This window comes from Miscanthus floridulus, chromosome 11 (assembly GCF_019320115.1).
Source record: "Miscanthus floridulus cultivar M001 chromosome 11, ASM1932011v1, whole genome shotgun sequence".
NCBI classification, from domain to species: domain Eukaryota; kingdom Viridiplantae; phylum Streptophyta; class Magnoliopsida; order Poales; family Poaceae; genus Miscanthus; species Miscanthus floridulus.
Window position 1 is genome coordinate 55,233,271 of NC_089590.1, and position 19,015 is coordinate 55,252,285.

Consider the following 19,015-nt stretch of genomic DNA (forward strand, 5'->3'; position numbering starts at 1 on the left):
AGGCTTTGTTGTGAATGAAGCTAATAAATGTGTATATTATCGGTATGTTGGAGGAGAAGGTGTGATCTTGTGCTTATATGTGGATGATATACTAATTTTTTAAAATAATGTTAATGTGATCAAGGAAGTGAAAGACTTTTTTGTCTAGTAACTTTGAAATGAAAGACTTGGGTGAGGCTGATGTTATTCGTAACATAAAGCTACTGAGATAAGAAAATGGTAGGGTAACACTTGTGCAATCCCACTACGTGGAAAAGGTGATGAATGACTTTGAATATAGTGATTGCACGTCTGCTCCAACTCCTTATAACCCAAGTGTGCTATTAAGAAAAAAAATCGAAGAATAGCATGTGATCAATTGAGGCATTCTCAAATAATTGGATCGATTATGTATTTAGCTAGCGCAACGAGGCCTAACATCTCATTTGCTGTGAGCAAACTCAGCCGGTTTGTTTCAAATCTGGGAGGTGGTCATTGGCGTGCTCTTGAGAGGATATTGTGCTATCTGAAAGGGACCATGAGCTATGGCATTCACTATACTGGATATCCGAGGGTACTAGAGGGTTATTGTGATGCAAATTGGATATCTGATGCTGATGAGATTTACGCCACAAGTGGATATGTGTTCTCACTTGGAGATGGCACTGTTTCATGGAAGTCTTGCAAGCAGACCGTCTTAACGAGTCAACAATGGAAGCAGAACTCACAGCACTAGATTCTGCCTCAGTTGATGCTGAGTGGCTTTATGAACTCCTTATGGATTTATCGGTGGTTGAAAAACCAATACCAACTATATCCATAAACTGTGATAATTGGACTGTGATAATCAAAATGAATAGTTCTAGGGATAACATGAAGTCTACAAGGCATATGAGAAGGCAGTTAAAATCTGTTAGAAAACTGAGAAACTATGGAGTAATAGCGTTAGACTTTGTCCATACATCTAAAAATCTGGCAAATCAGTTTACAAAGGGATTGTCACGTAATGTGATAGATGGTGCATCGAGGGAGATGGGCTTGAGACCTAATTGAAGTCATTCCATAGTGGTAACCTGTCCTATGTCATCGGAGATCCCGTGAAGTAGGATGGTGAAATAAGCTAGTGGTTGACTGATGGAGAAACCCCTTATACTAAAGTCCAAATCGTTATGAGATGCACTGTTTCTCCTATGCTGTATGGTAGGTTGGTTAATTCCTTAATGTGATCCGAGTGGCTTATTTTAGCAGGGTTGTTGCCCTACAGAACATCCTAGAAGGAACACACCTATATGAGTTTGACTAATAGTCACAGTCTATGAGATGTGGGTAATCTCTAGATACTCGTAAAAGGCATAAAAGTGTGACTTATATGCTTCAAAACAGAGGGGATGCTTGTAGCAGCATAGTACCATGAAAGAATTTTGGTGAAACTCAATTCGCACAAAACTATCAATTCAAGGCATAGTCTATTGTTCAGTTGTGAATGAGTGTAACCCTTGCTCTAGACAGATGTTCAACTTAACAGTCTCTATTGAAACTCTAGTATATCAAAGAAATGTGGATTTGAGATTATTTAACATGTGCCTTCGAATTTGGTGGGGATTGTTAGATTTAATGTGGGCCAAAACCATATATTATCTAATTAAATCAAATAAATTCTAAGGCCCGTATTAAATAATGTGCGTGATATTATTTAGTTCCATATGGAATATTGACTGGATGTTGACTCGACTTATAAGTGCGGGCTGTGTCTGCCTATGTCGTTGGATGGTTGAGTGGAGGCGTGGCCGTGTCGTGCCATGGCCGACGCGATGCACGCGGTGCAGAACATGAAAAGTTTTGTCACTCAAGCCATTTATGAGGAGTTACGAGAGTTATCAAGTGACGGGAGTTTCTGCCCCCAATTGGGAAAGTTAATGCGGTAATAACGGGAGTTTGGGAGTTTTTGCACCCAAAGTGAAAATTGATGAGGAAGGTTACGGGAGTTTTTCTTCCGTTTCCTCTCCCGCTGGCGTCGCGCCTCCTCCGTTTTCTCTCCCGCTGGCATCGCGCCCTCTCCGCTCCTGCTAGTGTGAGATAAAAGAAAGACACACTTCAACATTTAGTTGGCTTAGTCTCTAATGCACACAAGTCTTCACACTTCCGCTGCATCCAAGGCTTCTCCGTCCCCGTTCCTGCGAGCACGGGAATAGGGAGAGCAGGCCTCCGAAACTGGGTTGTCTTCGTGTTCATCTGCTTAGGTGAAGGACGACCATCAGGTTTTTGGGGAGCGATCACGCGACTGCTTGATCGTTCGACAACTTCATCTTTTTCCCGGCGTTCGTGGCGTCGGCGGGAGATCGACACTGCAACATCTCTGCACTGCATAGAGCGGGACGACTACTTCAACAGACGCTATGTTGACTACCGCAACCGGCTTTGGTGCCACTGGTACGTTCTAATTCATCCCCTATCGTCAACGATTAAAATCATGATTATTAGTATCATCTACATGTTCATATCACTAAGATCACACTATCACATACATGATGTCACAAACCTTTTTGATTATTGCTATTTTCTAAATTAAATTATTACTGAAATTACCTAAAATTCTAACAAACCAATCAGGCCCATTGTTCAGCAGCTGCGCTGCAGCAACAATTTCTACTAATGAAGCTCTACCCTCGCAATACTTAGTGAGTGCAATTTTGCATCCGCTGCAGCAACAATATTTCTATGGATTTCGGGCACCGGTTAGGTGTACAAATAATGGCTCCGTTCGGGTGGCAGAATCTTGACTGAAACTGGCTGGTTTGTGAGAGAGAAATACTGTAGCGGCTGGTTGATGAATAGCATTTGCTGAGAGGAACCAGCCGGCTGGTCTGGATGGTCCAGACCAGCGAACACGGCGACTATATCATTATAATCATATTAATCGGTACAGAAAGCTCGAAACAAGCAAAATATATTTATCTCTATGTTATGCAACTAGTCATATACCACGTAGGTGCCACATAATTATACAGGGACTAAAAATTTAAGACCTAGGTACTACCTCTGTCCCAAAAATAATACAACTGCATATTGCGTGCCAGTTAAAATGGTTCATGTTTGACCAAGTTTTAGTGAATGGTATTCGCATGACTTCAAATCAATTTATTAAGAAAATACATTTTGTAATCATAATTAACCTAATGATATTTATTTGATATCATAAATATTGATAGTTTTTTATTTATAATTGGTCAAACTAAATATATTAAAATATGACGTTGTGCTAGAATTGTATTCAAGCCCCGTTCGGTTTGTTGAAACTTGGCTAAAATTAGCTGAAAAATACTATTCTGACTAAAAAGTAAGCCGATTTCTAGATAAACCAAATGAAGCCTTTATAGGACAGAGGGAGTACCAAACATGTCAGTAGCAACTGGACATGAATACTTGATCGCATTTAAAAGCCAAAAAGATGGCCAGCTCCTCGACCGGAGCCACCCTCCACGTCGCCCCAGATCTTCGCACACGTTAGATCTTGTGATGGACGGTCCAGATCGTTTGGAGCGGATTTGATGGGAAGCGGCTTCTCGTGCTTCTCCAATTCTTCTGCTTCTATTCAGCTTCTCCGGCTTCTCGTCCGAATCCAGCCAAACAAATATATACCCAGCTTCTGCTTCTCCTTCCGACGCTTCTTCTCTCCCCCTCCACTCTCTCCTCTTCGCTCTCTCTCTCCCGACCTCTCCCAACGCGGCTAGGGCAACGGCCACCTGCGCGAGCGGGCCGCGGCAGCGGCCGCCCTCCTCCTCCCCCGGCGTGCTGGCTGTGCCAGCACTGCCGGCTCACTGCTCCAGGCGCTGGCGGGGCGCGACGGTGCTCCCGGCCTGCGGCACGGCGCCGTGCGTGGCCACCGGCCGTCGTTGTCCCCGGCCACGGCGCGGCGCGATCGGGCCCCGACGGCGGCTGGCCGCTGGTGTGGGTGCCCCCAGCGTTGCCTCCTCCCGGCGGTCCGCGTGCGCTCGACCAAACCCTAGCGGCGGCGGCTCAGATCGGCGGTTGCATCTGCCGGTACGTCACCGTCTTCCTCTCCTACTTCCTCCCATGCCTCCTCCTCCAGATCCCCTCTCCCCAGTCCGATGTCGGCGCCGTGCAGCGAACGAGCTTGGCCCCGTGAGGCCCGCTCGCTTCACCTCCCCTCGCTCCGCCTTTTCCTCTAGGCCCCGACATACGGGTGGAAAGAGCCATCCTCCTGGACCTCTCCCTGGCAGGACCGACCATGTGGTGGCTTGAGGAGGCGGAACGGCCGAACAGCGCTGTGGCGCGGGCCGGGTGTGTTCATCTCATTTATGCTTTTAATTGATGCGTTTTTAGATTGATTTGGTCCATTTACATTTGATTTGGTGAATCTGTATTTTATTTTGGTGGATTGCAGTTTGGTAACCGATTTGGCTCCTGCTGCACCGTGCTGCTTGGTCTCCTCTCCTTGCCTGAGGGCAATCCTCCATTTAGAACCTCCGTAGTCTGCAGTCTCCGACCTGTGCTGTGCGTTCTGGCTGCGACCATCGCATTTCTGCAGTGTCCTGTACCCAAATCAGCACCTATGTATGCGCCTTTGTGAGATTTTAGAAAGTAATGTTGTAAATTTGCTAGGGTCTGCTCATTAGCTATTCAAACCACAGTGCTTCAAATGAAATTAGGCTCATTATTTGATCATTGTTAACCACAAATAGAAGTACGACTATCAGGCTAAAAAATTCCTTTTCCCGCTATAAAAAAGGACCATCTGCTTAACATACTAATACTATCTAGGATATGTTAATTTTAGTGTCTGCAATTCTAGCTTCAATGCATTTTTTTATTAGAAGTTGTCCTGAATGTAAAGCTTCAGGGAAAAAAATTAGTGGCTTAGTATCCCAGAGGAAGCACAATGTTCTTAAAAGTGACAATTGTCTTGCTGAATTCTGCCGCAATGTCCTAACTTGGTGTTTCTCTTACATGGTTAGTAGTTTTGGTCTTGTCCTGCTACCATTCTTCTATGGTCTTTCCTGAGCTGACAGATGTTTCCTATGAATCATGTGTCTGAATTGCTAATATGTCCATGCTTTGGTTGCCATGTAATGAAAATAGATCTCTTTGTTCCGTCTCTGCGGATCCATGGCATTAGCAAAGCATTATTCTCCCTTTTATGTTACAAAACCCATTAGCTCCTGAGATGGAAGCCGTGTCCACATCGGCAGAAATTTTTTTGACCGTTAGATCTCCCGATCCGACGGCCTAGGCCCCCAGCAAGAATTTTCTAGAATCGGCTTCGGATTACACTGTGGGCTTTCTCCAGCTTCTCCACAGATTTCTTGTGTTACGACCGTTCCCTCCTAGCTTGTCTACAGAATCATAGTCAGGATTCCAGCTTCTTCCGTCCTCGGCCCATACTCTTCCCGATGTTTCTCTTCCCGACCCCGACGTCTTCCCGCACCACGCCGCCTAGGCCGCTCCCGACGGTGCTGGGGCCCGGCAGGCACGCCGCGACGCCGGGGGAGAGGGAGAGGAGAGCCGCGCGGCGCGCTGCCTGGGCGACGGCGCAGCCGGTTTGGTGCCCGGCGGCGCGCGTGGACCCCGGCGGCAGCCGTCCCCACCATGGCACGACGCTAGCAGGCACCACCGGTGGCTGCCGGCGTGGCTTCCCCACGGCGCTGACTGCTCCCGCTGGTCCGCATGTGCTCCACGAAACCCTAACTCCCTGTGCTTGACGACCGCGAGCTGCTCCTGGCGACGCGACCGCTCGGATCCTCAGCATTGGACTGTTAACAAGTAATGTGGTCATTGAATTATTGGTCTCACAACAAATTCTGTACAGTTAGTCAGTCTGCTAATGGTCTGTAGTGGATCTTGTGTAGGTGCAATTTTTGCCTGACTATGGTGTATAAAATCGACTATTCAATTCTTCTGCTTTTATTTCAAATTCATTTTGTGTTCACGATATATCTAAATATCTGCCAACTTTTGATTGTAGGTGTGTTCCCAAGTTTATGAATTTTGAAACTTTGATTTCACATTGAGGCAGTTCATGTACACTTTTTTTATTGCACTATGCGATGTGCAACCGAATAAGACCTAAAATGAATAGCGTAGAGCATCGACCTGGCTCCATCTGTTCTAGCACCAGTTAATACATGATTTCATTTGTTCTGACTAATTTTATGTGTTCCGCCTAATTTATGTAATTGTTTTTTTATGTGTGCACAGGTTGTGCTGAATCTGCTTCCTTTGCAAAGCACTGTTGCTGCAAGTATACATATATGTGTTCAGCCTTTGTAAATATGCCCATTTATTGCTGAATGTTAAATAGCTATTGCACTTATTTGGGGACTTTTATACCATACACAGTACTGTTAATTTTTCTAAATTTTGCTTGCAAGATAATCCATTTTGTTTTTTCATGTTGTCCCATTGTAACACATTATGATAGGATAGTTCCTGCGATTAATTGGTTCAGAGCCTTTTCAAACCAATTTTTCTGATAGTCTGCTACTTTTTCTTTTTTATCATTTTCGACTGACCCTCCTCCCTTTAAAATATGATGTCAGATGAAAACAGTGCAGACTAAAAGGTGTCCGCGGAGAAAACTGTGCTAGGGACGGCAAGCACAAGGTGATTGATTTACAGGTTGGCAACTTGCTTAATGCCTCATTTGTAGTAAGGAATGCTTCTTTTCAATGCATGGTGTTCATACTAAGTACAAAAAATTCAGTCTCATGTCATCTAACAGTGGGGGCTTCCCCTGCTGTTTTCCTGGTTAGAAAAAAAAGGGTTCTGTTTTGATTCCTTATATTGATCTAAGTTACCTTATGTTACCAGAATAGGATGTTGTTTTACTACTTTGTGAGATTTTTAAAAGTAATGTTGTAAATTTGCTAGGGTCTGCTCATTAGCTATTCAAACCACAGTGCTTCAAATGAAATTAGGCTCATTATTTGATCATTGTTAACCACAAATAGAAGTACGACTATCAGGCTAAAAAAATCCTTTTCCCGCTATAAAAAAGGACCATCTGCTTAGCATACTAATACTATCTAGGATATGTTAATTTTAGTGTCTGCAATTCTAGCTTCAATGCATTTTTTTATTAGAAGTCCTGAATGTAAAGCTACAGGGGAAAAAAATAGTGCCTTAGTATCCCAGAGGAAGCACAATGCTCTTAAAAGTGACAATTGTCTTGCTGAATTCTGCCGCAATGTCCTAACTTGGTGTTTCTCTCACATGGTTAGTAGTTTTGGTCTTGTCCTGCTACCATTCTTCTATGGTCTTTCCTCAGCTGACAGATGTTTCCTATGAATCATGTGTCTGAATTGCTAATATGTCCATGCTTTGGTTGCCATGTAATGAAAATAGATCTCTTTGTTCCGTCTCTGCGGATCCATGGCATTAGCAAAGCATTATTCTCCCTTTTATGTTGCAAAGTGATCTTTCAACAACAACAACAACAACAAAGCCTTTAAATCCCAAACAAGTTGGGGTAGGCTAGAGTTGAAACCCAGCAGAAGCAATCAAGGTTCAGGCACGTGAATAGTTGTTTTCCAAGCACTCTTATCTAAGGCTAAGTCTTTGGGTATATTCCATCCTTTCAAGTCTCCTTTTATTGCCTCTACCCAAGTCAACTTCGGTCTTCCTCTGCCTCTCTTCACGTTACTATCCTGGCTTAGGATTCCACTACGCACCGGTATGGATCTTGTACTACATATGTTGGATTATTGATGCAATACTTTGCTTGTTACGCAATAAATTGTTAGTCCATACTTAGTTCATCAGACGACCTCAAATGGTTAGACCAATTGTTTAAGTTTGAGTTACGCAATTACATGCTTTCCAGTCGACTTTGAGCCTAAAATAAATTGTTGCTACATAAATAATTAGCCAATCCTTCTGCAACCAAACAGTTCTGCATGAACTGCTAATTTAGCAATGCAATTTTAGGGCTCTGCAGCCTCGACTTATTCTTTTTTCTGGTGATGCAAATTTATATCTATTTCTATGCACTGGGTGTGTTTTTCTGGTTGAATGGGCGTCCTAAAGTCACTGCACATGCTTCATAGAGTACCGTTCACATAATCAAAACCAATGATTAATCAGTTCTTAGCTATTTCATTTTCTCCAACACAACAAACAATATTCAGGAATTGACCAGTTGATTTTTTTTAATGGATATTGTTTTTACATTTCCAGTGCATACAGAAAAGGCATTAATGCAGACTTGGAATCTCATAAGCCATTGCAGCGTCAAACGAAACATATTTGGATGTCTGGCAAAACATATTTTAACAAGTATAGATCAAAGAAATCTATGCCTAAATTGTATGCATGTATACAAGTTAGTCCGGAAGGGATGCATATGTTTGCTGGATTAGTTTTTTAATTCGGTGCTGAAACTCGAAATGTTCAGAACTCTGCACTGGCGCCATAATTTAGACAAATAATCAGTTATAACTAATCTTAGTTTGTTCCTATACAGTGATGCGCCTCAAAATTTTCCCATGCCTGTATCACTATGTTTTCTCATTTGGGGCTAAAGCAAACTCGGGTTCCAGCTTATGAAAATAAGTTGTCGGTGGTCTGGTGGAGGATTTTGCAACAACAAAGTGAAAAAGCCAGAAATGAAAGGTATGTGCTTCTCTCCATTATAATTCTTCACAGGCTCTTATTTCGTAGAGTTCCTGTCAGCGTCACATGGCCTTGTTACGAATTCTCCGTTCTTGAGATCATCAGGTTTTACGCTTTCGGCGCAAGCTAGAATGACATCGTTAATAACATGTCAAGCCCTTGTGAAAAAATCAGCTCTCCAGAAAGTGATTAGTGACACACCTGCTTTTTCTTTATCTTCTACACAGTTTTTCTTATTTTGTTATGACCTTCCATTTGCTTGAAATATTACGTGGTTACATGAAATAGATATCCATAAACAACCCTCAAAGGGACCTTCTTGATCTGGTTGGTACCAAGATTGAGGAGCCTAAGAATGGTTCTAATGTGTTTTAAGGAGTCATGTTCTAATGGTACCTTTTAAAAAAGCTATGAGAATAGCAATTTAACGTTCTGCCTTACTGCTATGGTAACCTCTAAAAAAACGATGACTTTAGTGCTTTACGCTTGCGCATTACTGCCTCTGTAACTTATTGCTCAGCAGTATTGCAACTCTTCTGATGTCGTTCACACTTCCAGTGACCACACATTCCATATGTACTTATCCCTATGCAGGAGGCGACTTATAACCCTATTATTGGCCTACTCTACAAAAGCCTAATCTCTAAATTTAATTTGCACAACCTTAGCCGTTTACTTATCAACATCATCAGCCTCACAACATGTTTACATCTGTGGAGACACTTCTAACAATTCCTCAATGGACACCTCAGACGACGACAATCAAGGCTGGGAACGCGGGATTTTTTACTGTGAATAAGGGTCTTCATAGCTCAATCCGGAGTGCGTAAATGGTAAGGGCCTGTTTGGAATGCGGGATTTTTTCCTGTGAAAATGAACTGATTCCTGTAGAATTCCTGCGCAATTCCTGTGAAATTCCTGCGTTCCAAACAGGCCCTAGTGTTATAGCCTCAGAATAAATATGCTTACACATGAAAATTGTTAGAAGGTGTACGTGTAGGGTAATTTAACAAATTCCTATCATGAAGGGAAGTACCTTACGGTTTACCACCCTGGCCACTATCAACGACTCACATGACCCCACTTTTAATTCTTTAGGCATTTCTTTGAATAAAGTTGGTACCAACCGTACGGGTGACAGCAAGATTGTTTATTTGCTGTCACTTCTCTTTGGATGGAAAGTTACTAGCTGGTGCTGCTCATGAGAAGGAGGTAAAATATTCTTTCAGATCCTACGTCTTGCTCTGTCCTTTGGTTTTTGACCCACACCTCCTCACGGTTCAATGCACTGTTTTGTTACACATGTATTGCTGCACGGGACTGATCATTTCTTATCTGAGTTGGGCTTTATCAGTTGATAAAGACCAGTGCTATGCCCCTGGGCTTTATCAATACAAGATAATTTCTATGCAGTTATTGTTCCCGAATGGTTAATCAGTGTGCCATATTTTTTCCTTTCCTTCTCAATTCTTGGAATTCCATCTGCCTGTCGTAATATAACTGAGAGCTTTCTCCTGCTCGTAACTATTTTTTATGGCCTCGCTTTTTATGATCTTATTTTTTTGCCATTTGGTACAGATAGAACAGTTAGCTTTTTTGGACATTCTGCAACCACTTTCCTCTGATAACACATATCGTGTCCATATTGGAGGTGACAATTTCCAATTTGTATAAATCTCAAAGCTCACTTCCGAAGAATTCAAGGTGAGAATTTCCAATCTGTATAATTCTTAAATTTGATGCTACTTAGCATCATCTGTATACTGCTTGTCTTATTTCAGTAAGCCTTCCGTCCTAGAGTCCAGTTGAAGGTTGTGCCATGGCTTAACCATATCACATATAATAGCACAACCGCACAAATTATGTTCAAATCAAATCTTCTTTGCTCCAAAACTATTTTTCTATGAAAAGGACTGGATTAATCCCAACTAAATCTTAAGAATGTTTAGTTTTCTGATAATAGGTACCTTAGTTTTCATTGACATTTTCATATCACCTCATCGAATGCTTGGTACAACAAAGAGGAATAGAGTGAGCTCAAAGTACACTAGAATTAAAATTACAGTGTGGTTCTCTTTGTCAGATTCGTAGCCTTTATGTCATAGGATTGTAAAATTAACCTCTCCCTACTCTATATGCACAGTGGTAAACCATGTGTTTCATCATCAAAGATACCCAGTTTAGTACACCTTATAACATTCAGGCTACAGCTCGTTTGACATATGAGTTGTGCTTTCAGCTCACTTAGCACCATCCAAACCGAGTTGCATAGTTCTGGTGCAATGGTTTTTACTCAACATTTAGGCTACACTTCCTTTGGAAATGTTGGAAGCAAAAAATCAGTACCATGTACAGGGCTTTTAATACAGCACAGCAACACTTGCCAAACCAATCTTAGTCATAGATACTTGGCCAAAGAGGTAATTTCAGCCATGGATGACTCCAAACATAGCGGTCTCAACAAATGCGTTGACAACTCTTTTGCTGTGCATTATGACCTATGTAATTTCAAGGCATGATCAGCTACTACTCATAGAAGAAGATAAGAGGACTATAGAAAATCTACAGCTACATTCTTGTACTTCTACCATTCATTTATGCTACCCAAATTCCACGTGTATTTCTATTGCAATGCCTATTTTCATGTAGTTCTATCAACCATTTATGCTTACCAATATAGTACGTTCCCAGGCAAGATACTACCACTATGCATTATTACTCGGCTTGTTCGGGTGTTCTTAAAAGCAACACTGGTGCAGCCAAAAGTCTCACAGTTCACTATACGAAAAGCAGCTGCTGCTTGTAAATTTCCCATTATATCTGCTGAAATTTCCCATCTTTTTTAGCAATATACTGTCTAAAGATCTATCTTACTCAGGTAAAGTATGAAGTCTATTCTAACATTGACACTAAATAAATTACATATAAGAAAATTACAGCTGTATTGTGGCTACTTGGGGGCAATTGTAGATGAGCACATTCAAATTATTAAGATTTATTGACCTCTGATCCCATAAATAAGCACATACATGATTAATAGACTATTATTTTATAACTGTAAATGAAGAAAGCTTCAGTACAATAGAAAGATAACTAGCTTTTTAAACATCATGGGGTAGATGTAGAAGAGTTTAGCAGCTCAGATTGTGCAAATGTCTTCAGCTTAGTTTAATCAATATTCCATCTATTTATCCTTCTGTTTATTTGACAATCAAATATATACATGGTCAGCGGGACAATAGGAAGCATGCTGCTAAGCCTTCCAAGTTAGGTGACTGATTAGCTTCCCACATCCACATGTCCAGTTGACCAAATATTAACTGATTTGTTGCAGCTTATTGACATGGCATATTTACATAACGCAGATATAGATGTGCTTGCCTATTGTTAGTCCTGATGATTATAATTACAAATATTTTTTACTCTACACATGGATGTATTGTCTATTAGTCCCTTCTTTTAAAAAATGAAATTGCAGTATAGCACCCATTCGGTATTATAACCTTCAAAGGAAAAATGACTGACAGGTTCATACTTGTTTTTCCCCTGTTTTCTATATGGAATTTCCCTTTTTCATTTTAATGTGTTATTTCTACACCTTACCACCCTGAAGCATTTATTTTTAGAGTGCTTCGCACAAACTTTGTTTACTGAACCACCCAAACCTTAAATGGCCTTCAGAGGTATTATCCTGTATTTATCGACTTCATCACACAACAAAACAATTCAACTGTTTAGATCTCCATGCTATTTTCCAATCCAATTATGATATGTCTATATTTCTAGGTTGGGCTCCCTTGCTGATCTAGGAGCAACACTTTCTCAATCCTGTAGAGAACACCTTCCAAGTTCAGTTCATCCTTTGGGTGAGTTATCCTCTTCATTTGCCTTTCTTACATGTTATCCTGGGACTGTCATATGAACTTAATTGCTGTTGTGTGGTATTCGTCATGTATAGGCGCTGCTCATTGGTTTCCTGGATGGGTGGGATGACAGCCAGGGGCCTCAAGTCATCGCCCCAACCATCTGGTCAAAACTAATGCCGACCTCACACACCAGTTAATCTCATCTCTTCCAACCGAGTTTAGACAGGCAGCAGCTCATATACCACAGTCACAGGAACTATGCAATCCACTGGATGAACTAACCCTTACCATAGACTACTACCACAAAAACGTGCAAAAGCTGCATGGATACTACGAAACCAACAAGGTACGCTTCTAACATCCAGCTATGTGTCCCATCTACTACCGCTACCTCACGTATTCAGAAACAATGGATGCCTATGCTTTCAGCAAAAATACATCTCAACCAGACTGCAGACAGAAACGCCGAGCCTAGCAGGCAACCGCTGGGATTGGATGAATGCAACAGAAGAATGATGTACATCAGCATCATCATGCATCGCCTATCACCAGACCTTCACCAGCACCACCACACATCGACAGCGCTACTACCACCGAAGACAACTATTTGTGTACACCGGCTTAGAGATCAGCTACCGTGTATAGCTTTCCTACTATAAAATACTTATCCCTGTAATATATTTCAATAGACCTGTATAACCTCTTAACGTGCTACCGCGCGAGCGCGCGGAATCGCGCGCCAATCCACTAGTATGATGCTATTTCAAACCTTGATAGGTACCCGCAGGTGCAATTTAGCACTCGCACACGACTCTTGTTCATTTCGGACTCCTACCCGATGAGACTCGTATGTGCGATGTGGCGCCCGTGCCCGTGGGTTCAACTGCCGTCCCTAAGCATATGTTTTTTCTTGATGTAAAAAGTTTACGTGTCTTTGTATTAAGGTAGAGAAAAAATTTAATTCAACACGTCTTCAGGCACCCTGAGAGGTCAGTAAAGATTTACATGAAACCAGACCTTTTCTAATGTACTCTATTTTTGCTAGTGTTTGGACGTGGGGTCAACGAGGGATGGGCCGGACCTCATGCGTTTTGCTAGTTTGATCTTTGATGATCGCATGGGTGTGTGGAAGATTATCATTATATATGGATCACCAGGTGCCCCCTGATTTAGACCAAAGCGTGTCACTTCTCCCTCTAATCACGGATTTTAGAAGGTTTTCCTGATTCCTGAACGCACAGATGAACACGTAGACGGAGATTTTTTGTTTTTTGAAATCTACGGAGAAAAGCTTTGGTGACACGATGATTCCGGCGTAAATACTACTAGTAGGTCACAGCGGAAAGGCAAAAGGGTGGGATAAGGAAACATAGGTGGGCCAGTGGGTGTTCCATGGGCCATGGCATTTGCGATGAATAGCATGAAAGGCCTAATTGGGCCCGATCGAGAGAGAGAAAGAGAGTCAGCATGCATGGTTATTACTCCCTTCGCCTTTGGGAGACAACTCTCACGTCTCACACGCCAAGAGGTACCAATGCCAAATTGCCAATGCCTGCTATCACGCCTTGCGTTTCCTGCGGATGCAAATCTGCAGTCGAGACTGGTCCAGCTCTTGGGCGTTGGGAGATTTCAACAATGACGTTCTTTGGTACCTGGCCAGCAGGCAGCAGTTCATTGCCACTTTGCCAGTGTAGTACGGCTGAAGTTACCTCCCAAAATTGGACACCAACATTTCTTTTGTCACGGGGGTGCGAGCTTAAAGCTTCCACAAGTAGAATGATAGCCCAAGTTGCATTTGAGAGCACTTGATCCAATACATATGAGGTTGAGCAATTTTTCTCCGACTATGGAAAATGAAAGAGAGGGGCATAGTAGAAAAGGGAAAAGAAAGAAGATGATGTAGAGCTTTCGTTATGGAAGGAAATTTCCTTGTTTATTGCAGACTCTGCATAATGCTGCACTGCACACGATCATTCATGATTACACGTATTAGCCTGGCTGATGTAGAGCTAGCATCCAGATAATGGGATTCTTGAACGTGAATAGGGAAAACTTTGGGTGATTTACTACTGTAGTGGACGGTCCAGTTGCTAACGGGGAAAAAAAGTCTATCCCTTGTTAAACTTTCATTCAGGAACCCGGAGATTGGAGGCCCCTGGAGCTAATCAAGTGGTAGACAGCCTTTTCGATGCTAATATAATGATGCATGTACTTCAACTGAAGGAAGGTCTAAACTTTGCCCTCCCTTCTGGACCACAGTCGATTTCCTTATTGTGTCCACAATCAAGTGATCAAGTGCTAGCACAAACAAATCGATGGAGCAAAAGCTCCAAACTACAACTACAACTCAGCCGGGTGAAACTGCAAGGCCCAAAGTACCCACACCTCGCAGCCACCAGAAGCGTGAGCCGGCCACCGTGCTGAACTCGTTCTGGTCCCCGGCGACGTGCCACGCCGCGCTCCTCCCCGAATCTCCGATCAGGATTCCTGGCATGCGGGCGCCGGTAAGCACAGTTCCCTGGCTGGCTGGCCGCCGCCGCCGTGCCACCAAACCGGTGTCACCTCGAGCTGTGATCTTGGACCCATTCCTTGCGGTTCCCAGCAGTCCCATCCGTGCGTTTGGATCCTGTCCCGTCCCTCCCCAACCGTAGCTGCCGTAGCCTAGCCTCTCTGTCTGTCCATCTTCTGCATGATATAGGAATAGGATCACGTCCAGTCCAGCTCCCTCCCCACGCAACAAAGCGCGCTGGACTTTCGTCTCAGTCCTTGTCCGCGATGAAGCTCATGAAGCTCGGCACGCGGCCGGACTCCTTCTTCACCTCCGGGCCCGTCAGGTACTGCCTCTACCTGCCTGCCTCCCGATTCGTTCCGTCCGTCCCACGCTCCCAATGGTGAGTTGCTTTTCTAATTTCTTCTCTGATGAATTGGTGTGGCTTGTCCGTCGACGATGTGCTTCCAGGTCTGTCTACACGGAGGTGGCCACCGACCTGCAAATCCAGGTGGATCACTGCCTGTTTCGACTCCACAAGGTAGCTATTCTTTTGCTTTAATCGATAGTGAGATGTTCGGTTCTTAACGAAGTTTGCTCAATTTCCGTTTTTTCCGTTTGTCGTGCGCCGTCGAACTCGGGCAGTTCCCTCTGCTCTCCAAATGCCAGCTGCTACAGGCTCTGTGCGCGGACTCCGACGCCGTCGAGCTGCGGGACTTCCCGGGCGGCGCGGACGCGTTCGAGGCCTGCGCCAAGTTCTGCTACGGCGTCGCCATCACGGTGGGCGCGCACAACGTCGTGCCCCTGCGCTGCGCGGCAGGGCGCCTCGGCATGACGGAGGCCGCCGACGGCCGGGGCAACATCGCCGCCAAGCTCGACGCGTTCCTCGCCTCCTGCCTGCTTCGCCGCTGGAGGGACGCGCTCGCCGTGCTCCGCTCCGCCGGCCGCTACGCCGCCTTGGCCGCCGAGTGCGAGGAGCTCGGCGTCACGTCCCGGTGCGTCAAGGCCGTCGCCATGCTCATCACGGACCCCGGCTGCGGCGGCGACGCGGCGTCGGCCGCGCCGGCCACGGCCAGCTCCTCGTCGTCGCCGTGGTGGGCGCGTGACGTCTCCGACCTCCGCGTCGACCTCTTCTGGCGCGTCATGGTGGCCGTCAAGGCGGCTGGCACCGTCAAAGGTAGAGCCGTCGGCGACGCGCTCAGGACCTACGCGCGCCGGTGGCTGCCGACCGTTGTCAAGAGCGGGTACCTGGTGGTGGAACAAAACGACATCAGCACGGCCGACGAGGGGAGTTTCGATTTCGAAGTGGTCGCCAGGAACAGCCAGCTTCTTGTCGAGAAGATGGTGAGCTTGCTCCCCGCCGAGAGGAACGCCGTCTCCTGCAGCTTCTTTCTCAAGCTTCTCAAGGCGGCCAACGTCCTGGGCGCCTCTCCCGCGTCCAAGGCAGAGCTCGCGAAGCGGGCGGCGTTGCAGCTGGAAGACGCCAACGTGAGCGACCTCCTCATACCGTCGTGCGCGAGCGAGACGCTGTACGACGTGGACGCCGTGATGGCCATCCTTGAAGAGCTCGCGCTGCGGCAAGCGGCGGCGGCGGCGGCGGGGGGCCCGGAGGCAATCCCGCCGCACACGCGCGGACACAGACGGTCGCGGTCCGCCGAGAGCTCGGAGTTCGAGGGAGCGCGTCGGTCGACGTCCGCCGCGGCGTCGCACGGCGCGATGGTCAGGATCGGGAGGCTGGTCGATGGATTCTTGATGGAGGTCGCCAAGGATCCCAACCTGCCCCTGGACAAGCTGATCGCCATTGCCGAGGCCGTGCCGGACTGCGCCCGCCCGGAGCACGACCATCTTTACCGAGCCGTCGACACTTATCTCAGAGTACGTCGAAACAAACAGCCGCATTTCAGCTGACGCTGTCCCGATTGATGTTGATGCCTCACTGTTCTTGGTTCGATTTACGTAACAGGTGCGTCCGGAGATGGACAAGGGATCGAGGAAGAAGCTGTGCAGGGTTCTCAACTGCAGGAAGCTCTCCGAGACGGCGTCCATGCACGCCGCCCAGAACGAGCTGCTGCCGCTCCGGGTCGTCGTGCAGGTGCTCTTCTTCGAGAACGCACGCGCGGCGGCGGCGCTGTCCGGCCGCCCCGGGGCCAACGGCCGCGTCGCCGGCGTGGCGGGTGGCGTCAGGGCGTTGCTCGCCAAGACAAGGAGGGAGGCAGACGGCGAGGAGGCCAAGAACGAGCAAAGGCTCCGGGGCCTCGCCGCCGCGCCTGGCCCTGACGACAACGACTGGAGCGTGGAGGGGCTGAAACGCGCGGCGTCGAGGATCTCGACCCTGAGGATGAAGCTGGAGGAGGACGAGGACGCGGACGACGAGGCGTTCGTCGTGCACAGGGCGCGCGCGGGGCGGGTCCGGAGCGCGTCCGCCCGCATCAGGGCGCTCTGCGCGATCCCGGCCGGGAAGCCCAAGCGGATGCTGAGAAAGCTGTGGCCGTCGAGCTAGCTCGAGCAGAGCCGTCACTGAGAGGCATTGAGACCTGCACGGGAGTCGAGAGCAACGCGGTGGCAGATTGATCGATCAAGGCACACTATTCTGGTCGCGAAGGCTGTGCATTTTTGTACAAAAAAAAGTGAAAGAGAACGCTGCAAATACTCAATTTGATATGCCACACTCAAATCTATGGTTGCTTGAGAGTCCTATATATATGATCTTTCAAAAAGAGACTCCTACGTATATATATATATTTTTCAATGAGAAAAGAGGGATAAAAACGTTGAATATCATACTGGTGCAACATTTGCCATGTTTACATTTGATTCCAAAATACACTAAAATGAGTTTGGATATAGAGTAGTTAAATCAACTACAAAATTGTAAAATGTTTCTATAATTTGTGCTCGGCATCAGCAAAGCTGTCAAACATCCATGGACGGTAAAGACTGGAAACTTGTAGTACTTTTCCGGTTCTCCCCATGGAAAATGTGAGCCGTAAGGAGCGCTTTGCTGTGCCAACAAGCCAAGGGAACAACCATTGGCAGATGATGGTTCGTTTCTTTTGGCGGACAATATCAAATGATTCTTTCACTTTGCACCTACCTTAATCCCTCTCCTGGAGGCGCCGGTATCATTGTTCATGAGCTCTAATCCCACTACATGCCGGCATATGATTGCAGGTATCAACTTTACAGAAAGGAGAATGTAACAGAAGAAGAATCATAGGCGCACAAAATCATCTGTACATGCGCAACAGATGAAGCATACGCCACGCCAGCAACTTCTCGCAAGTTGCAAGTGCATATGCGCTTAATTACACTACATATGGCATGGGGCGCCATGATCTCCGTCCGGGAAAAGGGAGGAAGAAGAGCTGATCAGCATGGGCATACTTTTCTCTCAGGTCGCCTACAGATTTGGCGTCTTGCCCCGTTGCTCATCGCTATCATAGCATCTAGCAGCATAGCGTCAATCAAGCCTTCGATATGATTCTGCAAATCGTTTTATCTCTCCAAGGATTGGTCATGTTTTAGCACAGGACATTAGTGGACTGCCGGTCACTGGATGGGAGAGTGATCTGGAAAGGCACTCTTCTTAAGAGGCTTGGGACAAAGCTATGAAGAGACTCCTGCTTGGTATATGATCTGAAGGTACTATATGCAATATGCTGTAGGGTGCTGGCACCAGGACCAGAGTGGTTTCAGTTTCAGCCTTTCAGCCATCCACTGAAAGGATTCCAATTGAACGAACTTTCACTGATTACTGATATGATATATATAACCTCAACATCACAAATGAACGTGTCCGGATTAGCCACGAATGCCTTCTCCCCCTCCAAAATTGCGTGCAAGTGCCGTTTGATATCTTCTCTCTCGAGGATTTTGTGTTTTTGCATAACTAATTTACTATCGTAATCCTTCTTCAGCTTAGAACAGATCTAATGTCCAAACTGAAGTTTATACGTGCTACTATGGCAAAATATGCCAAGATTCTGAAGACTCCCTCGGTGTCAGCGAGGCCCCTGCACGGGCCACAGGGCGCCCACGAGCTCGGCGTGGCAGC

At 45.7% G+C, this 19,015-nt stretch overlaps 1 protein-coding gene and 1 long non-coding RNA gene across 15 annotated transcripts; both read left to right on the forward strand.

Annotated features, from left to right (window-relative positions):
• The first annotated feature begins 3,645 nt into the window (after positions 1-3,645).
• On the forward strand, positions 3,646-13,180 carry LOC136490792 (uncharacterized). Of its 13 annotated transcripts, none has more exons than XR_010767860.1 (9): positions 3,646-4,281; positions 4,385-6,615; positions 8,459-8,607; positions 9,360-9,440; positions 9,706-9,819; positions 10,186-10,311; positions 12,394-12,473; positions 12,566-12,819; positions 12,903-13,180. It is a non-coding gene; the product is annotated as an uncharacterized lncRNA (long non-coding RNA). The 13 variants fall into 13 exon arrangements; XR_010767861.1 differs by lacking the exon at positions 9,360-9,440 and adding an exon at positions 7,342-7,669 and having other exon boundaries at positions 4,385-6,238; positions 6,537-6,615; positions 9,706-10,311; XR_010767867.1 differs by lacking the exon at positions 9,360-9,440 and adding an exon at positions 7,342-7,669 and having other exon boundaries at positions 3,646-4,020; positions 6,196-6,238; positions 6,537-6,615; positions 9,706-10,311.
• A 1,428-nt stretch (positions 13,181-14,608) lies between these two features.
• LOC136493386 (BTB/POZ domain-containing protein At1g67900-like) lies at positions 14,609-17,724 on the forward strand. 2 transcript variants are annotated; one of them, XM_066489464.1, is made up of 4 exons: positions 14,609-15,307; positions 15,433-15,502; positions 15,607-16,836; positions 16,925-17,724. In XM_066489464.1, exons 1-4 carry the CDS (start codon positions 15,249-15,251, stop codon positions 17,459-17,461), a joined length of 1,896 nt encoding a protein of 631 aa, XP_066345561.1. In that variant the 5' UTR covers positions 14,609-15,248; the 3' UTR covers positions 17,462-17,724. The 2 variants fall into 2 exon arrangements, with proteins under 2 accessions (XP_066345561.1, XP_066345562.1); XM_066489465.1 differs by having other exon boundaries at positions 15,640-16,836.
• Positions 17,725-19,015: the final 1,291 nt, after the last annotated feature.

Bases quoted from the DNA above. Each gene is read 5' to 3' on its own strand.
- LOC136493386 (XM_066489464.1), top strand. From the start codon at position 15,249: ATGAAGCTCATGAAGCTCGGCACGCGGCCGGACTCCTTCTTCACCTCC. The intron at 15,308-15,432 runs GTACTGCCTCTA...ATGTGCTTCCAG, and splicing joins TTCACCTCCGGGCCCGTCAG to GTCTGTCTACACGGAGGTGG. The intron at 16,837-16,924 runs GTACGTCGAAAC...TTTACGTAACAG, and splicing joins CCGTCGACACTTATCTCAGA to GTGCGTCCGGAGATGGACAA.